General features: G+C 46.9%; 1 protein-coding gene across 6 annotated transcripts in view; it reads right to left on the reverse strand.

Moving 5' to 3' along the window:
* Positions 1–7,878: 7,878 nt before the first annotated feature.
* Positions 7,879–23,610, reverse strand: part of NCOA4 (nuclear receptor coactivator 4) — a 78,317-nt gene continuing 62,585 nt past the window's right edge. For 2 of the 6 annotated variants that reach the window (XM_069753153.1, XM_069753156.1), the window contains 9 exons: positions 19,461–19,609; positions 17,870–18,010; positions 16,942–17,030; positions 15,343–15,451; positions 15,115–15,216; positions 13,990–14,139; positions 12,885–13,880; positions 11,177–11,269; positions 7,879–9,907 (listed from right to left, as the gene is read on the reverse strand). In XM_069753153.1, the coding sequence (XP_069609254.1) occupies positions 9,902–9,907; positions 11,177–11,269; positions 12,885–13,880; positions 13,990–14,139; positions 15,115–15,216; positions 15,343–15,451; positions 16,942–17,030; positions 17,870–18,010; positions 19,461–19,607 (1,833 nt within the window). In that variant the 5' untranslated portion in view covers positions 19,608–19,609 and the 3' untranslated portion in view covers positions 7,879–9,901. Of the gene's footprint in view, positions 9,908–11,176; positions 11,270–12,884; positions 13,881–13,989; positions 14,140–15,114; positions 15,217–15,342; positions 15,452–16,941; positions 17,031–17,869; positions 18,011–19,460; positions 19,610–22,279; positions 22,497–23,610 lie in introns of those variants that run through there. The other 4 variants (XM_069753158.1, XM_069753155.1, XM_069753159.1 and 1 more) reach the window with 4 other exon arrangements.

Raw genomic sequence — 23,610 nt, forward strand, 5'->3', positions numbered from 1 at the left:
CTACTCTTCTTGCAGTGGTTATGGCCACCAGAAAGATTATTCTGTAGACAAGATTCTGCAGAGAACAAGAGGATAAGGGCTCAAATGGAGGACCTGTAAGGCCATGTAGTACTAGGTTGAGGTCCCATAAGGGAACCACCAATTGTGATTTAGGGTTAATTCTACAGGCTGATGTCATGAACCTCTTAATCCAGCGATGATTTGCCAGATCCAGGTCAAAGACAGAACTGAGGGTGGAGACCTGGACCTTTAATGTACTAGGCTTGAGGACTATTTCTAAGCCTTTCTGTAGAAAATCTAGAATTTGCGACAAATTTGGACAGAGGGGATCTGGTAGATTAGGGAAGCAGAAAGACGAAAACTTCTTCCAGACCTTATTGTATATAGCTTTGGTTACTGGTTTCCTTGATCTCTGAAGTGTAGCAACGACGGAGTCCGATAGCCCCACAGCTTTTAGCACCTGGGCTTCAGTAACCATGCTGCTAGATTCCATTTCTGGGGATCCAGGTGATAAATGGGTCCTTGCAAGAGCAGGTCGTTCTCTGCTGGTAATTGGATCAGCCCGTCTACCTGTAGATCAATGATCAGGTTGTACCAACTCCTTTTTGGCCATAACGGGGCTACTAATATAGTCGGAGCCTGTTCTCAGATTTTCCATAAGACCTTCGCCAAAATCGGAATTGGTGGAAACGCATAGGCCAGATGAAAATTCCACTTCTGAGCTAGAGCATCTACTCCTCTGCAGCCGTCCCTGGGATTTAGGGAGAAGGCTTCGACCTGTGTGTTTTGACAAGATGTGAAGAGGTCGATTTCGGGCAGACCCCACCTGTCTACAAGTATCCTGAAGCTTCGACTGTTCAGGATCCATTCTCCTGGCTGTATATCCTGGCGACTCAGATAGGCTCTTCCAACACCCAGGCAGACTTTCAAATGAACTGCCGTCAGAGACAGTAGGTATTGCTCTGCCCAGGAGCTTATTCGGGTGGAGACATTTTTTAAGTTGTTGAACTTTGTACTGCCCTGATGCCTGACATGAGCAACTGCAGTCATATTGTCCGAATAAATTCGAACATGTTGTCCCGTGATAAGTTGTCCTGCTGCTAGAAGGTCCTCCTCTACAGCTTTTAGTTCTCTGTAGTTGGACGATTTCCTGCTCGTTGCCTGGTCCCAAAGCCCTTGAAAGGGGATATTGACCATCACTCCCCAGCCCCTTTTGCTGGCGTCTATTGTGATTGTAGTCAGTGGGACTTGAGTCCAGCTGACACCTTAGTGAAGATTCCATAAAGGGACTCTGTCACCTGAATTTGGAGGGAACAATTTTCAGCCATAGAGGCGGGGTTTTCGGGTGTTTGATTCACCCTTTCCTTACCCGCTGGCTGCAATATTGGATTGAAGTTCATTCTCTGTCCTCCATAGTACACGCCTACGCAAGATTGCCCCCTAGGTTATCTATGTAAGGACCTCCCTCTGCAGCACTTACTGTGGCAGGGGCAGCGCTGCAGATGCAGGACAGATATTGCCTTCCATTACCGCAAGAGTCTTATCTGCAACGTTTTCAGGTAGGTTTTATACTAATCAGCAGGCCCCTGCACCCCATCGATTAACGGATTCCCTTCTTCCCTCCTTCGTCCTGTAGTGTAGGAACGGCGTCCTGCACAAGGTGCCGCCAGCGGAAGCGATGCATCTGTGGAGCAGGATGAACCGGAAGTGATGCGCCCGATCACTTCCTGGACACCGGCCAGCACGCGGAGGGAGAGGAGACTGGAGAGCTCGGGGAGGACTCCGGTCGGGATCACTGGCCTGCTTTACCCTAGAGGGGGTGCGGGAAGGCCAGGAGGTCCCGAGGACACCGCAAGCGGCACGACGGGAGCAGCAAGACGGGGGAGTTGAGACACATCCCTATGCTGCCCGGCTATAGAGAAGGCAAAAGCCTAGCAGGGTACTGTAGTCACCAGCCACCACAGCACACGAACCTCTCTCTGTCCCATGGGGAACAGGAAAGACACTGACGAGTGGGAGGAGGGAGGGCCTTTTAACCTCTCCATATTTCCTGTTCCCCATCAGGGCAAAGAGGCAAGCTCCGTATGCCGTCGTGGAAGGTGACTAGAGAAACCGGTCAACTCGTCCCGCAAAAAACAAGACCTCAGATGACTCTGTGAACCAAAATATGGAAAAATTATAGCTCTCAAAATGTGGAGATGCAAAAACTATTTTTTGCAATAAAAAGCGTCTTTTAGTGTGTGACGACTGCCAATCATAAAAATCTGCCAAAAAACGCTACAAAAGTAAATCAAACCCTCCTTTATCACCCCCTTAGTTAGGGGAAAATAATAATTTAAAAAAAAATGTATTTACCGTATATACTCGAGTATAAGCCGAGATTTTCAGCCAAATTTATGGGCTGAAAGTGCCCCTCTCGGCTTTTACTCGAGTCACGGTGGGTGGCAGGGTCGGCGGGTGAGGGGGAGAGGGTGCTGAGGCATACTCACCTAGTCCCGGCGATCCTGGAGCTCCCCCTGCCGTCCCACGGTCTTCGGGTGCTGCAGCTCTTCCCCTCTTCAGCGGTCACGTGGGACCGCTCATTAGAAAAAATGAATATTGACTCCACTCCCATAGAGGTGGAGCCGCATATTCATTTCTCTAATCAGCGGTAACGGTGACCGCTGATAGAGGAAGAAGCTGCGGCACCGAAGACCGTAGGACGGCAGGGGGAGCGCCAGAATCGCCGGGACTAGGTAAGTATCGCATAGTCACCTATCCCCGTTCCACACGCCGGGCGTCGCTCCATCTTCCCGACGTGTCTCCGCTCTGACTATGCAGGTCAGAGGGCGCAATGACGCATATAGTGTGCGCGCCGCCCTCTGCCTGATCAGTCATTGCGGAGAGACGCCGGGAGCTGCAAGCAAGAGGTGAGTACGGCTTTTTTTTTTTTATTGCAGCAGCAGCAATGGCAGAGCTTTATATGGTACATTAATGGGGCAATAATGAACGGTGCAGAGCACTATATGGGGCAATAATGAACGGTGCAGAGCACTATATGGCACAGCTATGGGGCAATAATGAACGGTGCAGAGCACTATATGTCAGCACAGCTATGGGGCAAAAATGAACGGTGCAGAGCACTATATGTCAGCACAGCTATGGGGCAAAAATGAACGGTGCAGAGCACTATATGGCACAGCTATGGGACAATAATGAACGGTGCAGAGCACTATATGGCACAGCTATGGGGCAATAATGAACGGTGCAGAGCACTATATGGCACAGCTATGGGGCAATAATGAACGGTGCAGAGCACTATATGTCAGCACAGCTATGGGGCAAAAATGAACGGTGCAGAGCACTATATGTCAGCACAGCTATGGGGCAATAATGAACGGTGCAGAGCACTATATGGCACAGCTATGGGGCAATAATGAACAGGGCAGAGCACTATATGGCACAGCTATGGGACAAAAATGAACGGTGCAGAGCACTATATGGCACAGCTATGGGGCAATAATGAACGGTGCAGAGCACTATATGTCAGCACAGCTATGGGGCAAAAATGAACGGTGCAGAGCACTATGTCAGCACAGCTATGGGGCAATAATGAACGGTGCAGAGCACTATATGGCACAGCTATGGGGCAATAATGAACGGTGCCAAGCACTATATGGCACAGCTATGGGACAAAAATGAACAGTGCAGAGCACTATATGTCAGCACAGCTATGGGGCAAAAATGAACGGTGCAGAGCACTATATGGCACAGCTATGGGACAAAAATGAACAGTGCAGAGCACTATATGGCACAGCTATGGGACAAAAATGAACGGTGCAGAGCACTATATGTCAGCACAGCTATGGGGCAATAATGAACGGTGCAGAGCACTATATGGCACAGCTATGGGGCAATAATGAACGGTGCAGAGCATTGTATATGGGGCACAGCTTTATATGGAGCATCTATGGGGCAACAATGAACTGTATGGAGCATTATATGGGGCTCCTGATTCAATATGGATATTCAAAAACACTTAACCTACTGATGTCTCAATTAATTTTACTCTTATTGGTATCTATTTTTAATTTTTGACATTAACCGGTAGCTGCTCCATTTTCCACCCTAGGCTTATACTCGAGTCCATAAGTGTTCCCAGTTTTTTGTGGCAAAATTAGGGGGGTCGGCTTATACTCAGGTCGGCTTATACTCGAGTATATACGGTATTTCCATTTTCCCATTATGGTTAATGTTGGAGCTAAAATTTAGGGTTGGGGCTAAAGTTAGGGTTTGGATTACATTTACGGTTGGGATTAGGGGTGTGTTTGGGCTAGGGTTTCAGTAAGAATTGGGGGGTTTCCACTGTTTAGGCACATCAGGGGCTCTCCAAACACATCATGGCATCCGATCTTAATTCCAGCCAATTCTGCGTTGAAAAAGTAAAACAGTGCTCCTTCCCTTCCGAGCTCTCCCATGCGCCCCAACAGGGGTTTACCCAAACATATGGGGTATCAGTGTATTCAGGACAAATTGGACAACTTTTGGGGTCCAATTTCTCCTGTTACCCGTGGGAAAATAAAAAACCGGGGGCTAAAAAATAATTTGTGGGAAAAAAAAGGATTTTTTATTTTCACGGCTCTGTTATAAACTGTAGTGAAACACTTGGGGGTTTAAAGTTCTCACAACACATCTAGATAAGTTTCTTGGGGGGGGGGGGGGGGGGGTCTTCTTTCCAAAATGGCATCACTTGTTGGGGGTTTCAGTGTTTAGGCACATCAGGGGCTCTCCAAACGTGAAATGGCGTCCCATCTCAATTCCAGTCAATTTTGCATTGAATAGTCAAATGGCGCTCCTTCCCTTCCGAGCTCTGCCATGCGCCCAGTCATTTACCCCCATATATGGGGTATCAGTGTACTCAGGACAAATTGCACAACTTTTGGGGTCCAGTTTCTTCTGTAACCCTTGGGAAAATAAAAAAACGGGGGCGAAAAGATAGTTTTTGTGAAAAAATATGATTTTTTATTTTTACGGCTCTAGATTATAAACTTCTTTGAAACATTTGGTGCGTCAAAGTGCTCACCACACATCCAGATAAGTTCCTTAGGGGGTCTTCTTTCCAAAATGGTGCCACTTGTGGGGGGTTTCAGTGTTTAGGCACATCAGGGGCTCTCCAAACGTGAAATGGCGTCCCATATCAATTCCAGTCAATTTTGCATTGAAAAGTCAAACAGCTCTCCTTCCCTTCCGAGCTCTGCCATGCGCCCAAACAGTGGTTTACCCCCACATATGGGGTACCAGCATACTCAGGACAAATTGGACAACAAACGTTGGGGTCCAATTTCTCCTGTTACCCTTGGTAAAATAAAACAAATTGGAGCTGAAAGGGAACCGGTCACCCCGTTTTTTGAGATTGAGCTATAAATACTGTTAAATAGGGCCTGCGCTGTGTGTTCCTATAGTGTATGTAGTGTACCCCGATTCCCCATGTATGCTGAGAAATAACTTACCAAAGTCGCCGTTTTCGCCTGTCAATCAGGCTGGTCAGGTCGGGAGGGCGTGGTGACATCGCTGGTTCTTCCTCAGCTTTACGTTGGTGGCGTAGTGGTGAACAAGCAGCGCGCGATCTGCGCTGTCATCCCTTTCGTCGGTGGGGGCGGCCATCTTCCTGGGGCCGCGCGTGCGCAGATCGAGTGCTCTGCTGCACGGGGCTTCAGGAAAATGGCCGCGGGATGCCGCGCGTGCGCATTAGAGATCGCGGCGGCCATTTTCCCAAAGCCGAGATGCAAACTCGGCTTTGGGAAAATGGCCGCCGCGATCTCTAATGCGCACGCGCGGCATCCCGCGGCCATTTTCCTGAAGCCCCGTGCAGCAGAGCACTCGATCTGCGCACGCGCAGCCCCAGGAAGATGGCCGCCCCCACCGACGAAAGGGATGACAGCGCAGATCGCGCGCTGCTTGTTCACCACTACGCCACCAACGTAAAGCTGAGGAAGAACCAGCGATGTCACCACGCCCTCCCGACCTGACCAGCCTGATTGACAGGCGAAAACGGCGACTTTGGTAAGTTATTTCTCAGCATACATGGGGAATCGGGGTACACTACATACACTATAGGAACACACAGCGCAGGCCCTATTTAACAGTATTTATAGCTCAATCTCAAAAAACGGGGTGACAGGTTCCCTTGAAGTAAATTTTTTGTGAAAAAAAGTTAAATGTTCATTTTTTTTTTTTTTTAAACATTCCAAAAATTCCTGTGAAACACCTGAAGGGTTAATAAACTTCTTGAATGTGGTTTGTGCACTTTGAGGGGTGCAGTTTTTAGAATGGTGTCACACTTGGGTATTTTCTATCATATAGACCCCAAATATGATGTGGTCCCTAAAAAAAAAAAAATACAAAAAAAAATGGTGTTGTAAAAACAAGAAATTGCTTGTCAACTTTTAACCCTTATAACTCCCTAACAAAAAAAATTTGGTTCCAAAATTGTGCTCATGTAAAGTAGACATGTGGGAAATGTTACTTATTAAGTATTTTGTGTGATATCTCTGTAATTTAAGGGCATAAAAATTCAAAGTTGGAAAATTGCGAAATTTTCGCCAAATTTCCGTTTGTTTCACAAGTAAACGCAGGTAATATCAAAGAAATGTTACCACTATCATGAAGTACAATATATCACAAGAAAATGTCAGAATCATCAGGATCCGTTGAAGCGTTCCAGAATTATAACCTCATAAAGGGACAGCAGTCAGAATTGTAAAAATTGGCCCAGTCATTAACGTGCAAACCACCCTTGGGGGTAAAGGGGTTAATGTGGAATACAATGAAATAAAATAACAGGACACGAGATGTAGGCTTTGTTGTTGGATGAAGTATCTATATGATTGTTCTGTGACTTGACTCACGTTGGATGTATTGCGGGAGGGCGAGGAGCTACATACATTCGCATCTTTTCAGGATTTCTTCTTCTGTAGGCCGTCTGAGGATTTTATAGGTGTCTGATTCTTTCGGACTGGATTTTAAAAAGCGTATAGCTGTATATCATGATTTAGGGCCTTTGGTGCCAAGCTGTTTAGTGAAAAAAAATCCATCAGTGACTATAGCAGGGGCCCCATGATAAATAAAAACCCTTGATTATGAAGCTGATTTCTGAGTATGTTTTCAGGCATATTGTTGCCCTTACTAGTAGGTGTGATCTTATAACCCAACGTCAGTGTTTGTCTGTAGACAAATTTATTCCCCAATAATTTTGTCTCGTTTAGGACGTGCCAATGCTTATTGATAAATTTTCTTGAATGTCCCATTATTATTGATACTGTGTAATGATAGGAACTTTCTTGATCTGTTCTGGTAAGCTTGGAGATCCTGATACTAGGCTACCATGGATTAGATTTGTCTTTGAGATATCTTGTATCTTCTCTAAAGAGGCTTCTAATTCATTGGCCTCGTACCCTTTACTGATGATCTGTTCTTTACATTGAGGAAGCCCAAATCTGAAATCAGCAACTTTCCTGCAACTTCTTCGTATGTGGGTAAATTGACCCTTGGGGATATTTGGCAGACATTTTGGAAGCGGTTAGCTGGTAAAGGGTATGAAACTACTCAAATCTACTGATTTGTGAAACCTTTTGTTGGGTAAAGTCCCCTGATCCACAAATATTGTTAAATGAAGGACGCTGAATAGCCCGACAGCCTCACCTGTATACATAGTCCTCTCATCTCTGGCTGGATCTTTAAAGTAGATTTGCGCTTTCTTCCGTTTCCTTGCAGAATCACTTAATCATGGAGGGCTGCTGTGTGACTGCAAAGTGCGAACACAGCCTTACGGACGTTTTTAGCACCCGCCACCCATCTCTTTTTAAGACACACAGCAAATAAATCACTAAACGCAGTCTATATTGCTGTAACTATTTAATGGTACATTAAATGGTAAAAGTAAAATTTCATGTTGGACACTTTTGTATAGAGTTAGTCATTTATAGTGAAATGTTAGCTTTCAGTAAGATCATGGCACCTTAACATTCCTTATAATAAAAGTTATGCCGATGGCAGGGAAAGGCCAAGCTGCCAGTTGGCGATTACGTGCTTTATTATTTTCTTACTGATGGAATCATCAATGCTGCAGGCTCCAACTCAAGGTAAAAGGGTTAAACTGAAAAAATGTAAAAAAAAAAAGCTTCCACAACTGGTTTAGCATATTCAAAAGATACATAGATTCCTCTGTAAATGGCCATTTTTGAAAGCAATGTCAACACAACCTTTCATATATATATAATATCTAAGAGAAATTGCCTCTGTCCCATCATTCTGTGCAAAATGAACGTCAATATGAGATTGAGGACAGCATCTTTCCTGCTCCCCTCTTAGCATGTAAAAGAAGTGTGGCGAAAAGTAACCCAATTTCAATGGAATCTGTCACCAGGTTTTTGCCACCTAACCAGAGACCCCGATTCCAGCAATATGTCACTTGCAGGGCTTCATTCTGTAGTTTACAGAAAATCTTTGTTTTATCATAGAGAGATGAGGACTAGTTAGCCTGCAGCCAGGTAGTCTAACCACACCTCCACCACTGGAAGCTTTCTGTATATACTGTGAGTAGGCAGAAAGCTACCAATCAGTGGTGTGGGCGGGGTTATTCAGGAAATGGCAGCACTGGTATATCTGCAGCAGATCAAACGGATTTTTCTCAAAACTGCCGCAAGCAGCCTAGCAAGTGATACAATGCTGGAATCATGTTCTCTGTCCCTACATCAAGCTGCTCTCAGCAAAACCCTGGCAATTGATTCCCTTTAAAAAAAAGTAGTAAAATAAAAAAAACATTACAAATTAGGCACCTAGCTTCAATGACTTCATCCAAATGAGTGCAGAGCACCAAGATATTTCCCTTTAGGCTCAAACTTTAACCCATTTCTGCGTACTGCATGGTTTTTAGTGTCCCGGACGAGCACACGGCAAGTAGGACTATGCCAGGTGGTAACTAATGGTAATGCTGCCAATGGAGGACAAGGTCTACTCTCCATGGCGGTAATGGATAAGATTACAAGCAATCGATCCAGAGGCCATCCGTCCAGAGATATTATCCAAAAAACTTGGCAATCAAAGAGCTAGTGATGAAAGAAAAAGTTCCATTTTATTTTGCATAAGTAATTTTTCGGTCTATACCCAGGCCATGTTCTTTGCTACACTTGAGAAAACAGATTCCTGAGTTGCATCCATATTTGCTTGAGGAAGGTGACCCTTCTGATCTTACCACGTTTATCATTCATGCCCTGAAGATTATGCCATAAAAGTTTTTGTGAGAATTCGTCCTCCTATAGAAGGAAGTCTGGTTGGAGGTGATGGAGATCAAGGACTATGTCTGTCTGTTTTGACCCCGAAAACAATCCATCTACACTCTAAACCAGAGTCAAAAAGGTTACCTTTGATCATGTAGCAAATATAGATGCAACCCAAGAATCTGTTGTTTTCTCAAGTGTAGCAGAGAACATAGTGGAGTCTTGTATGAAAGGCTACACCAGTACCATCTTTGCTTATTTCTGATGAAGGTCTGGGTATAGACCGAAAATGCGCAGCTTATGTATGCAAAATAACATGGAACTCTCTCTTTCATCACTACGTCTGAGTGCCAAGTGTTTTTGATTATATCAGGATTGGGCCGGATCCCCTACTTGAGCACCGCTCTCCATATAGAGATATTGGAGCACCACTGATTGGTCAGGTAATGATCGGTGATCACATAAGGTTTCGCTACACTCTCCTCGTGATTATGATCATATAGTCACGTTTCCGTACTCGCTAATGATCGGTAATGGAACATTTGTGATGACAAGAGGAAAAAAATAGGAAGAACAATTGTGACGATTTCTGCGGACATCACTGGTGTGAAGTTTCTACAGTGGTTCAACAGTCACTAGGTGCTTCACATCTGCAAAAAAATAAATAAAAATCAGGCAACAGTCAAGGAAATTCACATAATTACGTAGCTATGCTACAGTGAATCAGTCAGCAGGTTTTTACTATGTAATCTGAAGACAGCAGGAGACAGAGGCTGAAATACAGAAGTCATGGAGGGGTCACTTATCAAAGTGCGTACTAACTGTGAAAGAATTATCACTAACAGATTAGCATGGTCATTAATCCTGCAATGTCCCCTGTGATGAGCACCTCACTGCTTACCACTGTTGTATATACAGAGCCTGGTGCGGGCAGGGTTACTTGTGGCGCGGGCGGGGTTACTTGTGGCGCGGGCGGGGTTACTTGTGGCACGGGCGGGGTTACTTGTGGCACGGGCGGGGTTACTTGTGGCACGGGCGGGGTTACTTGTGGCACGGGCGGGGTTACTTGTGGCACGGGCGGGGTTACTTGTGGCACGGGCGGGGTTACTTGTGGCGCGGGCGGGGTGAGCTTTCTCAGCTCTGAGTAACAAAAAATACCTAAAGGCTCTTCTCATATTGAGAGTGGAGATTTTTTACAAGAACTTTGCAATTTTAACTATAAGTGAACATACGAAAAACCTTATAAGTCTAGTTTTTGGGGCCGCGCTTAGTAACCCGATGTTTACCCTGGTTACCATCGTTAAAGTAAAAAAAACAACCACTACATACTTACCTACCGCTGTCTGTCCCCGGCGCTCTGCTTCTCTGCTCTGGCTGTGAGCGCCGGGCAGCCGGAAAGCACAGTGGTGACGTCACCACTCTGCTTTCCGGCCGCTGTGCTCACAGCCAGAGCAGAGAAGCAGAGCGCCGGGGACAGACAGCGGTAGGTAAGTATGTAGTGGTTGTTTTTTTTACTTTAACGATGGTAACCAGGGTAAACATCGGGTTACTAAGCGCGGCCCTGCGCTTAGTAACCCGATGTTTACCCTGGTTACCAGTGAAGACATCGCTGAATCGGTGTCACACACGCCGATTTAGCTATGTCAGCGGGAGATCCAGCGACGAAATAAAGTTTCAAACGATCTGCTACGACGTACGATTCTCAGCGGGGTCCCTGGTCGCTGCTGCGTGTCAGACACAGCGAGATCGTAGGGATATCGCTGGAACGTCACGAATCGTACCGTCGTAGCGATCGAAATTGTGAGACGGTACCCTTAGCCATGTTCATGTTGTAAAACTACAGGCATGGTAAACACAGGCCAGAATGTACTCACTGCCCCACCCTGTGTGTGACTGGGGACATGGCCAGACGAGGTTACCTGTAGAGGAGTGCGGTGCAGCCACTGGTCTTTATCTGCTGCAAGTTTCATACAGGCAAAAATGTCACAAACACTGGGAAGGCCATAATACTCCTGCATGAGAAGAAGGAGACAGTGTCACCGACCACACAAAATTTACACATCAGTACTGAAAGCAACGGCCGGTGTAGTGCGGATTTACATTGTGGAACCCGGCACCGGTCTGGGCAGCATGAATCAGGGCCTGGGCGCACTACTGCAGCCAGGCAGAACTTACTCAGAAACATTGGAGAGGGAGAAGAACCAAAAAGACTATAAACCTGCGGCCGTCACGCCCCTGGCTCCGATTCATGTCAGTACAACTCAGATGACCGGTAAATGTCACACCGTGCTTTGTGTAATATCTAGGCTGGGACCACACAAAGTCACGGGTACATTCTAGGTAACACTGATTGTTTTATGGAGGGTTAACGATTACAAACAGAAGCAATGTGATAGAGCAAAGGGTGAGCAGCAGTCCCAGCCTTTTACATCTACTTTTGACCCAGTTCATGCATTGCTTTTATTGTTCTGGTGTCTGTCTGCAGTATAACAATCAGTCTCATCGGTAACTGAATTTACAACCCCGATGTCTCAATGGCAGAAGTAGACTCGCTTTTAGTTTAAAGTTTCTTTTTTTTTTTCTTTTTTTTTTTTTTAAAGGGAGCCTGTAACCTGTAATTTTCTTGCAGAAGAGGTGTTCATCTGCAGGTATGTAGTATTGCAATGCTGCCCAGCCACCACACCAATGCAGCTACTGGGAGAATATATACTTCTCTCCTCCTGGATGCTGCTGGCTTTCAGTTATTAGGGTGAGCACCGAAGGGCTGCAGTCACCACTCATATCACGCCCTGGCAGGAACTGTAGCTGTTCTGTGCCGCCATGACCAAAAGCTGGTGGCTCCCAAGAGGAAATATTTTTTATTTTTTTTTAATTCTCCCGGTAGCAGTGTTTTCAGTAAGGAGGACGGGCAGCATTCTTAGGCTACCTACCTCCAGATTAACCTTAAATCTGCAAATATATAGCATTATCCAAGGTAACAGCTTCCTTTCTAAAGGGGCATAAGAGTTTTTCAATTGAAACAAATTGCAGGTAAAAAAAAACAACAAGAACAGAGAAGACCTGCGGAGTAACAATTTTGCTTACACCTGTATATAGAGTTCATTCCTTCAGGTAATTTGGAAAATTTTCAGACAATCCCCAACTGGTGCAGGTTTCTTTAAAATATACAAACTGTGCTTTACTAACCCTCCCTGGGTCCAGTAGGGAGTCTCCACCATGGCATCCACTGTTGACAGCAGTACAGACAATAATGGAGCTCAGCCAGTTTGCCAAGTAAGCACAGAGGCGCGAGGCTGACTGGTTGCAGCGCTTTTCATGTGTCGCCAGCGCTGCACATTACCGTGGCCGCAGTGGTGAATACTCAGTGCTAGACCCTAGGAGGGTGAGCAAAGAATACTGTGTTTTAGGACAAACTGCACCAAGGAGAGGCTTTTTTTCAAACTAGAAAACCTCATAGCTGTTCGATGTCTATGAAGAATCCACTAAGTGTTCCTGAAAGCAGCCATGTGCTATAAAGAAAGGTAGCCATTACTATGTAGAATCTGACTACAGTACACAGACCTTGTGTGGGACATTTGCTGAATAGACTAATCTGCAGAGATTATGGAGTCTTATCATATTACTTACATGTGCTTTTTTGCGCAGAAGCCACTTATCCTCCAGTGCAGGATCTGCTGCCTCCTCCTTGTTATCAGCGCTCTTGGAGGACAACACCCAGCTGACGGCCTCTGCAGGCATATGGAATGGAGATAAAGTCGGACATTTACTGCCAGCTGTTTCCTGCTCAATCTTCCTCTCTGTCGGGATGAACTTGACAACCCAGGTGTCTAAGGGAGTTTCAAGCAAAGATTTAAAATGCCTAAGGAAGGGTTCACATTCTTCTGCCTCCTTGGTGCAGCTTTGATCTTCAGGGTCTTCTCTGGAGGGATGTAGCCACATGTCATTAGAAGGCTTTGGCTTTTCACATTCTCGGATATTAGACTTGTGCTCACGATTTAAAGGGATGCCGTTCTTATCCTTTCCCTCTTTCTTCAGGAGCCACTTCCGAAGAGCCTCTTTTTCACAGCTTTCATCACAGACACATTCTGAGAAGGCAGCGCAGGGCTCATTAGCTTTACAGATGCCTTCCATCCTAAAGTGGGGCTGACCCTGCTGCAGGAGCCATGTCTCATTTCCAGAATCGGAGGTCTTCTTTCCGCCATGCTGTTCATTGAGGCACTTGAGGTTCCCTAGATTTTCTATTTCCAGAGCGGCAACTTTCCCACCGCAGCGATTACCGCAGGACTCCACTCTATGGAGCCAGTCAGTGATGCTGTAGTCCTGCACAAATGGCTGGAATACAAATCTCCACTTGTCCACAACGTCGGACTGCTCAGTGTGTGCAGGGGAAATGAGCCAATCTGACAGATCCATCTCTTCATCATTGGGAAGCTCAAAATCAAGGTCCTCTACCTTTTCAAAAGAGAACGAGGAACTTGAAATAGAGCTGTCTCGGGAGCGGACTTCAGTCTTCTCGGGAGCATCGTCCTTGCTCTGCGATTGTAGCAGCCAGTTATGCAATTCCCCCAACTTCCCCCAGATTTGCTCCATATTAAATGTGGGAAGATTAGGGCCATCCGAGGTCTAAAAAACAAATACGTAGGTAGAGCAATTGTTAGGGAAAGGCGACTACATGGTCTGGCTGCATCATGCAAGTTGTCACATTACTAATCTGAGGGTCACAACTACATACCGAGGTGGGCTCAGAGAGAGGGCTCTTTAACAGCCAGTCTTGCTGAGAATAGCGGAGGATTTGCAGGGCAGGACACTGGCGGACAGTACTCGCTTGGCCTTCCAGGAGCCAGTCTGACAGAGGAGTGTTCACAAACACAGAGGGAGGCTTCTGCCAAAATAAAATGGGTAGAAGGTTCACTGCCGCAGCTCACCTACACCTGGTTATTCACTGACAAAGCACAGCCGGTCCAGAAATGCTGGGATGTAATGTACGCAGTGGGAGTTCCCAAAATCTTATTCTTACATCTGGATTTTAAATAAAAAATGGCCATTTTTAGAGCTTTCTATTCTTGATAACTGGAATCTGTCATCAGGTTTTTGCCACCTAAACTGAAAGCAGAATAATGTAGTTATTCTTCCACTGATGTGTTACTTGCTGCAGTTTTTGGTAAATTAGGAGCAGATCACTCGAGGACTACCATTGGTTAGCAGTGTTCTGTGTACACTGTGCATAGGCAGAAAGCTGACAATCACTGGTGGGGGCGGGGTTATGCACAGCTCAGCATTCAGACAACTAATATAGCAGCAGCAAAGAAAACCGTGATTTTATTAAAGTTATTTTTGCACATTGCTGGAAATGGGGTCTCTGCACCAGGAAAAACCTGGGGATATTTTCCCTTTAAATGGCTTACCTGCAAGAGAATTAGGTATGTTCTTTAAAGGGGTTTGTTCACTGTCCACAGTTGTGTGTACCAACTAAAGTTGATTGCTGCCGCCAATCAGCAGCCACTGACTGGCTGCAGCCATCATGTGACTACCCACCCGATACGGATCCCTCAGAGCAGAGTACAGGGCCCATTATTCGGGGCTGTCCAGTAGCAGATCCTGCAGATTCTAGGGCAGTGTTCCCCAAGTCCGGTCCTCAAGAGCCACCAACAGGTCATGTTTTCAGGATTTCCTGAGTATTGCACAGGTGATGGAATTCTTGCCTGTGCAGGTGATGCAATTATCACCTGTGCAATACTCAGGAAATCCTGAAAACATGACCTGTTGGTGGCTCTTGAGGACCGGACTTGGGGAACACTGCTCTAGGGCATGTCATCTCACACCTTCCTTACAGAAGAGAAGTCTCAACTGAAAGTACCTGATCGATGTCAGCGACATAGCAGTGGTTGAGAAGCCAGGGATTCTGGGAGACAAAGCTGCACGGCGCGGTGCTGACATGTTCTGCCATTTCTTCACAGTGCTACAAAATAAAATGTAAAATTATGCTCATTTTCAATACTGGCCGTCGTTTCCTTAGTGATCAGGACTACAGAAGCTCCAGAATAATCATGGTTAATTATATACGGAGGATACAACATCCACTTACCGCAGTAATGATCGATCCAAATGACATGATCGCCTTTCTTAGCGAGGATACATCTGCCTCAAACTGCATGGCGGAAGATTCCTCAGGTCTCAAGGCGAGACTGCCCAGCCTGGAGAAAGATTGTGCTGAGAAAGTAAACCTCTCATATATACACAGTTTGCACGTAATGCCGCTATACATGAGGAATAAACCTCCCATATATACGGTCTGCACGTAATGCTGCTATACACAAGGAATAAACCTCCCATATATACAGTCTGCACGTAGTGCTGCTATACCCCAGGAATAAACCTCCCATATATAGTTTGCACATAGTACTGCTATACACGAGGAATAAACCTCCCATATATACAGTCTGCACGTAATGCTGCTATACACAAGGAATAAACCTCCCATATATACAGTCTGCACGTAGTGCTGCTATACACGAGGAATAAACCTCCCATATATACAGTCTGCACGTAGTGCTGCTATACCCCAGGAATAAACCTCCCATATATAGTTTGCACGTAGTACTGCTATACACGAGGAATAAACCTCTCATATATACACAGTTTGCACGTAATGCCGCTATACATGAGGAATAAACCTCCCATATATACGGTCTGCACGTAATGCTGCTATACACAAGGAATAAACCTCCCATATATACAGTCTGCACGTAGTGCTGCTATACACGAGGAATAAACCTCCCATATATACAGTCTGCACGTAGTGCTGCTATACCCCAGGAATAAACCTCCCATATATAGTTTGCACGTAGTACTGCTATACACGAGGAATAAACCTCTCATATATACACAGTTTGCACGTAATGCCGCTATACATGAGGAATAAACCTCCCATATATACGGTCTGCACGTAATGCTGCTATACACAAGGAATAAACCTCCCATATATACAGTCTGCACGTAGTGCTGCTATACACGAGGAATAAACCTCCCATATATACAGTCTGCACGTAGTGCTGCTATACCCCAGGAATAAACCTCCCATATATAGTTTGCACATAGTACTGCTATACACGAGGAATAAACCTCCCATATATACAGTCTGCACGTAATGCTGCTATACACAAGGAATAAACCTCCCATATATAGTTTGCACATAGTACTGCTATACACGAGGAATAAACCTCCCATATATACAGTCTGCACGTAGTGCTGCTATACCCCAGGAATAAACCTCCCATATATAGTTTGCACGTAGTACTGCTATACACGAGGAATAAACCTCCCATATATACAGTCTGCACGTAATGCTGCTATACACGACGAGGAATAAACCTCCCATATATACGGTCTGCACGTAGTGCTGCTATACACGAGGAATAAACCTCCCATATATATATACAGTCTGCACGTAATGCTGCTATACACGAGGAATAAACCCCCCATATATACGGTCTGCACGTAGTGCTGCTATACACGATGCATAAATGGCACAGCTTCACATATGGACAACGGTTAGGACCTCTAATTATGCCAATGGTGGATTTTTCATTCATTATAACCTGATAATTTATGGTTTAAGCAGAAAACCTAAAAAGCCAATAATGTAAGAGTGACAGGAGAATTGGGTATTACTCAGGTCACCTACCTCTCCAGGCAAACAGTGATTTGATTGGCAAGATCATTGCTGTGGGGGGTTTCTAGCTGGTGAATCAGACAATTGAACTGTCCCAAAAGCTGGAAAGCAATACAGATATAAAACGTGCAATCAACAATGGAAAAGAAAAGCAAATTAATCAGCAGAATTAAAAAATAAAACATGACAAAGCCAATTTGTTCGATCCCTTGTATCAGCAGAATTAAAGGGGTCATCCAGTCTTGGAGGGATTTTAGCAAGTAGTGAAGCTTGCCGAATCTAGTAGCGTGTAACATTACCACTGTCAGGACTCGGCTGCACATGACTTGAAGCGATCGCTGCGTCACCTGTATACTTTTCTGGTCATGTGCTGACTAGGTTCTCATCCGCTGCTCAGTGTTCTATGCAGAGACGAGGATGAGAATCTAGTCTGGCGCGGGATCGCAGGAAATCATTTCTTTCTATAGCGCCAACATATCCCACAGCACTTTACAGAGGGGACGTGTACAAACAGACATAACAGAGTAACACATCAGCATCCCAAGAGCTGGCAGCATAGAGTGCAGACAATCTTACAAGGCAGAACGCCGTGTGCTTGGACGCTACAATGTGAAAGGTGAAGGGGCTGCACGCATTATTTTAATTAAAGCCCACTTTTTTCACATGAAATGTTTTTAGTTGGAGGCAGGTCTGGTCACGTGCCCGTACACAGGAGCGCTGTGCGGCACCAAGTGTAGGAGGAGAAGCTGGAAGACGTATATATATATTAGTAAGTAGCACAAAATCACAATAAATAAGGTCACCGACCCCTTTAAGATAAATTACAGATCATTCCACATTCTGTAACTGCACCACTGAATGACCAGAAGGCAGCTGCGCTTTACCATATGCCGGGACCCCGCTAGTCCAAAATTCAGCAGAATTCCACAGGCAACCTTACCCAGTAGAGCTGCTGACTTTGCTGCTGCAGCGCCTCTTCTTTCAGTTGCTGTATTAGATCAGCCTGCTCCAGAAGCCAGATCTCACGGCTGCGCAGACATTCAAGGTGGCGACTGATACAAGACTGGATCTCAGCCTTCACCTGAAGACATCAAACGGAAATCAAGTGGGGTTTACTAATGGATCCACCATAGGAAACGAAAATCCAGAATGCAGAAAAGGCGGCTGGGGACATACACGTGACAGCTTCCAGGGCTACCCTAGGGAATACAGAACCTCGCCATCACCCAGCCCATCACTGCGACAGATGAGCAGACGGCAGATAGACCCGTCCGCACATGGCGCTCCGCAGGCCCCGAGGCTACAGTGTGGAATCACGAGAACAGAATGAAGCCATCAGGCGGTGCTCCTAGAATCTGGAAGGGTCCATTATGATTAAAGGGGTTATCAACATCTAGGACAGCCCCTTCTAAAACTAAATGTTCGGTCCCAAGAAAATAATAAAGCCAATACTCCCCTCCCGTGAGGTCGCTGTTCCCGCAGACGGCACTCGCTCTCCGGAGATGCGGTGCGGTAAAACGACACATGATGCCCGGCGCCCAATCAGCACTGGCGTCACTGTCTCCGCCTTCGGACAAATGAAACATGAAGAGGAAGTCAGAGCTGCAGCTGATCCCGGACTTCCTCTTCATGTTCAGTTTGTCTGAAGGCGGAGAAGGGACGCCAGCTCTGATTGGGCGCTGGGCATCACATGTCAGTCCACTGCATCGCAGCCCCAGGGCCACAGCATCAGCACGGAAGGAGAGCATAGGTGGTATTATTTTAGTAGGGCTGGACATTTCCTTTAAGAAGGGGTTGTCCTAGTAGTGGACAACCCATTTACAAGTAAGCAGACGAGGTCAGACAATATAGTGATGAAGAGCAATACTATGGCGGCTGTATAATGGCATATGGGAAATACAATGATCTCAGAAAATTAATAAACTGTGACTCAAGAGGCCGTCATTCCCAGCGCCTACAGCACTACCCAGCGCCTACAGCCAAATCCAAACTTCTCAAATATTTAGTATATCCACAGAAACCAAAGTGCCAGCGGAAAAAAGACAATACTGATATCTATTATTTAAAAAAAAAAAAAAAAAACCACAGGGAGAGGAAGTGTGCATAGATTATATATACACACACATATACATCCTCATATTCAGACAGTTTCTTTCTATATTTTACTGTAGAAAGTGTAAAGTGGACGGAGTGATCCTAGGACAGTCTGAATACTTGTTGCCAGTACAATATGTGCTATGACACTACGAGGGTGTTCCATAATATGTGGCATATAGGTAACCCCTGCAGAGTAAGAAGCTGCTGCCCCGGAGACCATTCACTACTGGTCATTCTCCATAACACAAAGTGGAGAACGCCGTGAGCCTCTACTAGCAAACATCTACAGTACTTCTGGATTCCTCCACCATATATATTATACAGATGTCATTATATGCCGTGAATATCACATCACTATGAGTGTATTCAACGAGACAGATGCACATGGGCAGGGCAGGTGAGCAATGCCCATCAGCCCACAATACAGGCCGTACCTCTCTGCCATTGTCTTTAACTTGCTGCTCTGCCTTTAAGAGTGCCTGAATAGCAGTTTCCAATTCTTTCCGGGCTTGGAGGCATTTTGATAGTGGATCTCGGGCACAGGAATGGAGATCTTGGTCCACATCCATTTCTTTTGGCATTTCTAGAAGTACAGAGGGCAAACAGTGATAAGTTGTTGCAGGCGGCTCTGTCCAGAAAGCAGACTCAGCGATATCCACATTAAATATAATATTCAATATCAAGAAACAACAGACAATAATAAGGGTTACTCCCATCTTTATAGATGGATATCATTAGATAGAGATTGTAAAAAAAGCCACTTCAGAAGTCATGTCTTGCTTGTGAAACTTTGCCTCCATTCCTGAGATTTTAAGACTTTTCTTTACAGCTCATTGCCTGGGAGACCGACCACCGCTCCTGCCTACCTTGTAAGCACTGCACTACAGCGGTTAGGAGGTAACAGTGTGCTCACAAGCTTAACAGAGAAGAGCTTGTATTCCCTGTGCGAGCTCTGCTGACTAGCAGAGGTGGCCGGTCTCCTAGGCAACAAGCTACATGGGGACATTTATTCTACAGGCTTTATTAGTTTATTAGAAGGTTGGGTGGCAGCCAATCCATCCACACAATCGCCGCTATTGTTTCCTGGGGGTCTTGGAATTAAATCTCCATAATTATGCAATGCTACAGAAGACGCAGGGCTTCACAGAGCGACATGGCGGGAGGGCGCAAGGCTCGGGAGGGCGCAAGGCTCCGGAGGGCGCAAGGCTCGGGAGGGCGCAAGGCTCCGGAGGGCGCAAGGCTCCGGAGGGCGCAAGGCTCCGGAGGGCGCAAGGCTCCGGAGGGCGCAAGGCTCCGGAGGGCGCAAGACTCGGGAGGGCGCAAGGCTCCGGAGGGCGCAAGGCTCGGGAGGGCGCAAGGCTCGGGAGGGCGCAAGGCTCGGGAGGGCGCAGCACGTCAGGGCCAGACTCAAAGAACTGGTATTACTAGGAAGTTCTGGGTCAGAGAACAAAAATGAGACACTCCAGACTGCTGCTAAGAAAGCCAAAAATTAGCAGGAAGTACACATTCATTGTGTTATCAGACCAGCAGCTCTGTGGTGGAACCCTGGGCACAGCGGTAACACTAGCACAGGAGACTATAGGGGGCAGGAGCCAGTGGCCACTATAGCTGAGGATGGCTGCCAGACAACACTCACTAAAAGGACAGGGTCTGGGACAATCACAAAGTGAACCTTTACCTTATTTCACACAAGCAAAAAAAAAAAAGTCCTTGAATTTAGTTTTTAGGATGTGAATCCCCTACCAAAAATACATCATCAGCATTGGTGTATAAATAAAGGCTACCCATCAGTGGTCTCCAACCGACTACAACTCCCAGCAGCCCCGGACAGTGCAGTGGATCAGTAATAAATATCACCTTCCCAGCTGTGCAGACACTACAACTCCCAGCAGCCCCAGACAGTGCAGGGGATCAGTAATAGACATGACCTGTCCAGCTGTGGTGACACTACAACTCCCAGCAGCCCCAGACAGTGCAGGGGATCAGTAATAGACATGGCCTGTCCAGCTGTGCAGACACTACAACTCCCAGCAGCCCCAGACAGTGCAGGGGATCAGTAATAGACATGACCTGTCCAGCTGTACAGACACTACAACTCCCAGCAGCCACACACAGTGCAGGGGATCAGTAATAGACATGACCTGTCCAGCTGTGCAGACACTACAACTCCCAGCAGCCCCAGACAGTGCAGGGGATCAGTAATAGACATGGCCTGTCCAGCTGTGCTGACACTACAACTCCCAGCAGCCCCAGACAGTGCAGGGGATCAGTAATAAATATCACCTTCCCAGCTGTGCAGACACTACAACTCCCAGCAGCCCCAGACAGTGCAGGGGATCAGTAATAGACATGGCCTGTCCAGCTGTGCTGACACTACAACTCCCAGCAGCCCCAGACAGTGCAGGGGATCAGTAATAAATATCACCTTCCCAGCTGTGCAGACACTACAACTCCCAGCAGCGCCAGACAGTGCAGGGGATCAGTAATAGACATGACCTGTCCAGCTGTGCTGACACTACAACTCCCAGCAGCCCCAGACAGTGCCGGGGATCAGTAATAAATATCACCTTCCCAGCTGTGCAGACACTACAACTCCCAGCAGCGCCAGACAGTGCAGGGGATCAGTAATAGATGTGACCGGTCCAGCTGTGCAGACACTACAACTCCCAGCAGCCCCAGACAGTGCAGGGGATCAGTAATAGATGTGACCGGTCCAGCTGTGCAGACACTACAACTCCCAGCAGCCCCAGACAGTGCAGGGGATCAGTAATAGACATGGCCTGTCCAGCTGTGCAGACACTACAACTCCCAGCAGCCCCAGACAGTGCAGGGGATCAGTAATAGATGTGACCGGTCCAGCTGTGCAGACACTACAACTCCCAGCAGCGCCAGACAGTGCAGGGGATCAGTAATAGATGTGACCGGTCCAGCTGTGCAGACACTACAACTCCCAGCAGCCCCAGACAGTGCAGGGGATCAGTAATAGATGTGACCGGTCCAGCTGTGCAGACACTACAACTCCCAGCAGCCCCAGACAGTGCAGGGGATCAGTAATAGACATGGCCTGTCCAGCTGTGCAGACACTACAACTCCCAGCAGCCCCAGACAGTGCAGGGGATCAGTAATAGATGTGACCGGTCCAGCTGTGCAGACACTACAACTCCCAGCAGCCCCAGACAGTGCAGGGGATCAGTAATAGACATGGCCTGTCCAGCTGTGCAGACACTACAACTCCCAGCAGCGCCCCCACTACCTCACACAGTATAGTGGACACACAGAGGCCTGTAGCGGTACAGTGTTGTCCTTCCACGGGGCAATGTCCTATTCTATGCAGATAATGGAAGCGGCCACAGTCACACAGTCCCGGCGGTACCTGGCTCTCTCCTCAGCTCCCGGTCACCGGCAGATAAGAACAATTGCACACCGGCCTATCAGCTGTTTAAAACCTACCGGTGACGTCTCTCCTAGTGGGCGGAGCGTGGCAGACTGGAGGCCTTCAGTAATGTAGCGTCCGCTGACGTCACCGCCAGTGGGACTGAAGGCCAACACTAACTGAGCCCGATGACGTCACAAGTGGGCGTGGCGTGGGAGTCTGGAGGCCGCCACTAGCAGTAAGGACTTAGTCACGTCCTCAGGTCTCCTGTGCGCAGCTGCTAAGGGGGACAGTGAGGGCCGACAGGGCTCCTGCTCCCCACTGCTGAGCGGCCACAGAGGACGTAGTCACAGCGCAAGCCCCGCAGGAGGCCGCAAACAGGGGAACACTAGGTGCTCTAGTAACAGGTCCTGCAGCAGTGTGACTAGGGGCAGCCACCTCCATGGACACTGTACAGGCTGCACAGAGAATGCGCTCAGTTTTCCTAGAGAGTTCACATTGACCCGCTTTATACACGATAGAGTGCGGCCTGTTATGGCCACTCTCTCCTCCGTCCCCCCTTCTACAGAGGACACTGTCATGGTGGCAGAGGCCCCAGGGCGGGGGTGGGCCTGCGCTCCTTATTCTCGCTGCTCCCAAATGTTCGGGGATTTTTTTTTCTACCTAGTGCTAATGACGAAGCTGAAGTTGGTTTCTTATTCGTCAGTTTCTTATTCGGCAATTTTTTCTTTTCTGTTTTTTATAGGTTTAACAACAAAAAATGATCATCACAATAATAAAAGACAATGCAGCGAGGAGCCCTGATGTGAATACACTTAAAAAAGGCTACAAAAACCATAAAACTGGCACAAAAATGGGCATCAAAGTTGGCACCAAAGAGCGCTGAAGAAAGGGTTAAATGCCTTTGGGCCACTGATCTCACACTGCAGACATATAGAACAGGGAGCCCCACATCAAAACCAGTTTTTTCCAGCCTGGCCCAAATGGGTTCAGGGCATCAGAACTGGCATCAAAGTGGGCAGACAGTCAATTTTGGCCATTTGAATAAGTAGCTGATGTTTTTAAGGGGTTAAATGCCTTTGGGCCACTGATACGACACGTAAAATACACAGTGATGCCCTGCATCAAACCCAGGTCCCTTCAGCCTGGCCCAAATGGGTTCTGGGCACCAGAACTGGCATCAAAGTGGGCAAGCAGCCCATTTTCACAGA

This window comes from Ranitomeya imitator, chromosome 2 (genome assembly GCF_032444005.1).
Source record: "Ranitomeya imitator isolate aRanImi1 chromosome 2, aRanImi1.pri, whole genome shotgun sequence".
Classification (NCBI taxonomy): Eukaryota; Metazoa; Chordata; class Amphibia; order Anura; family Dendrobatidae; genus Ranitomeya; species Ranitomeya imitator.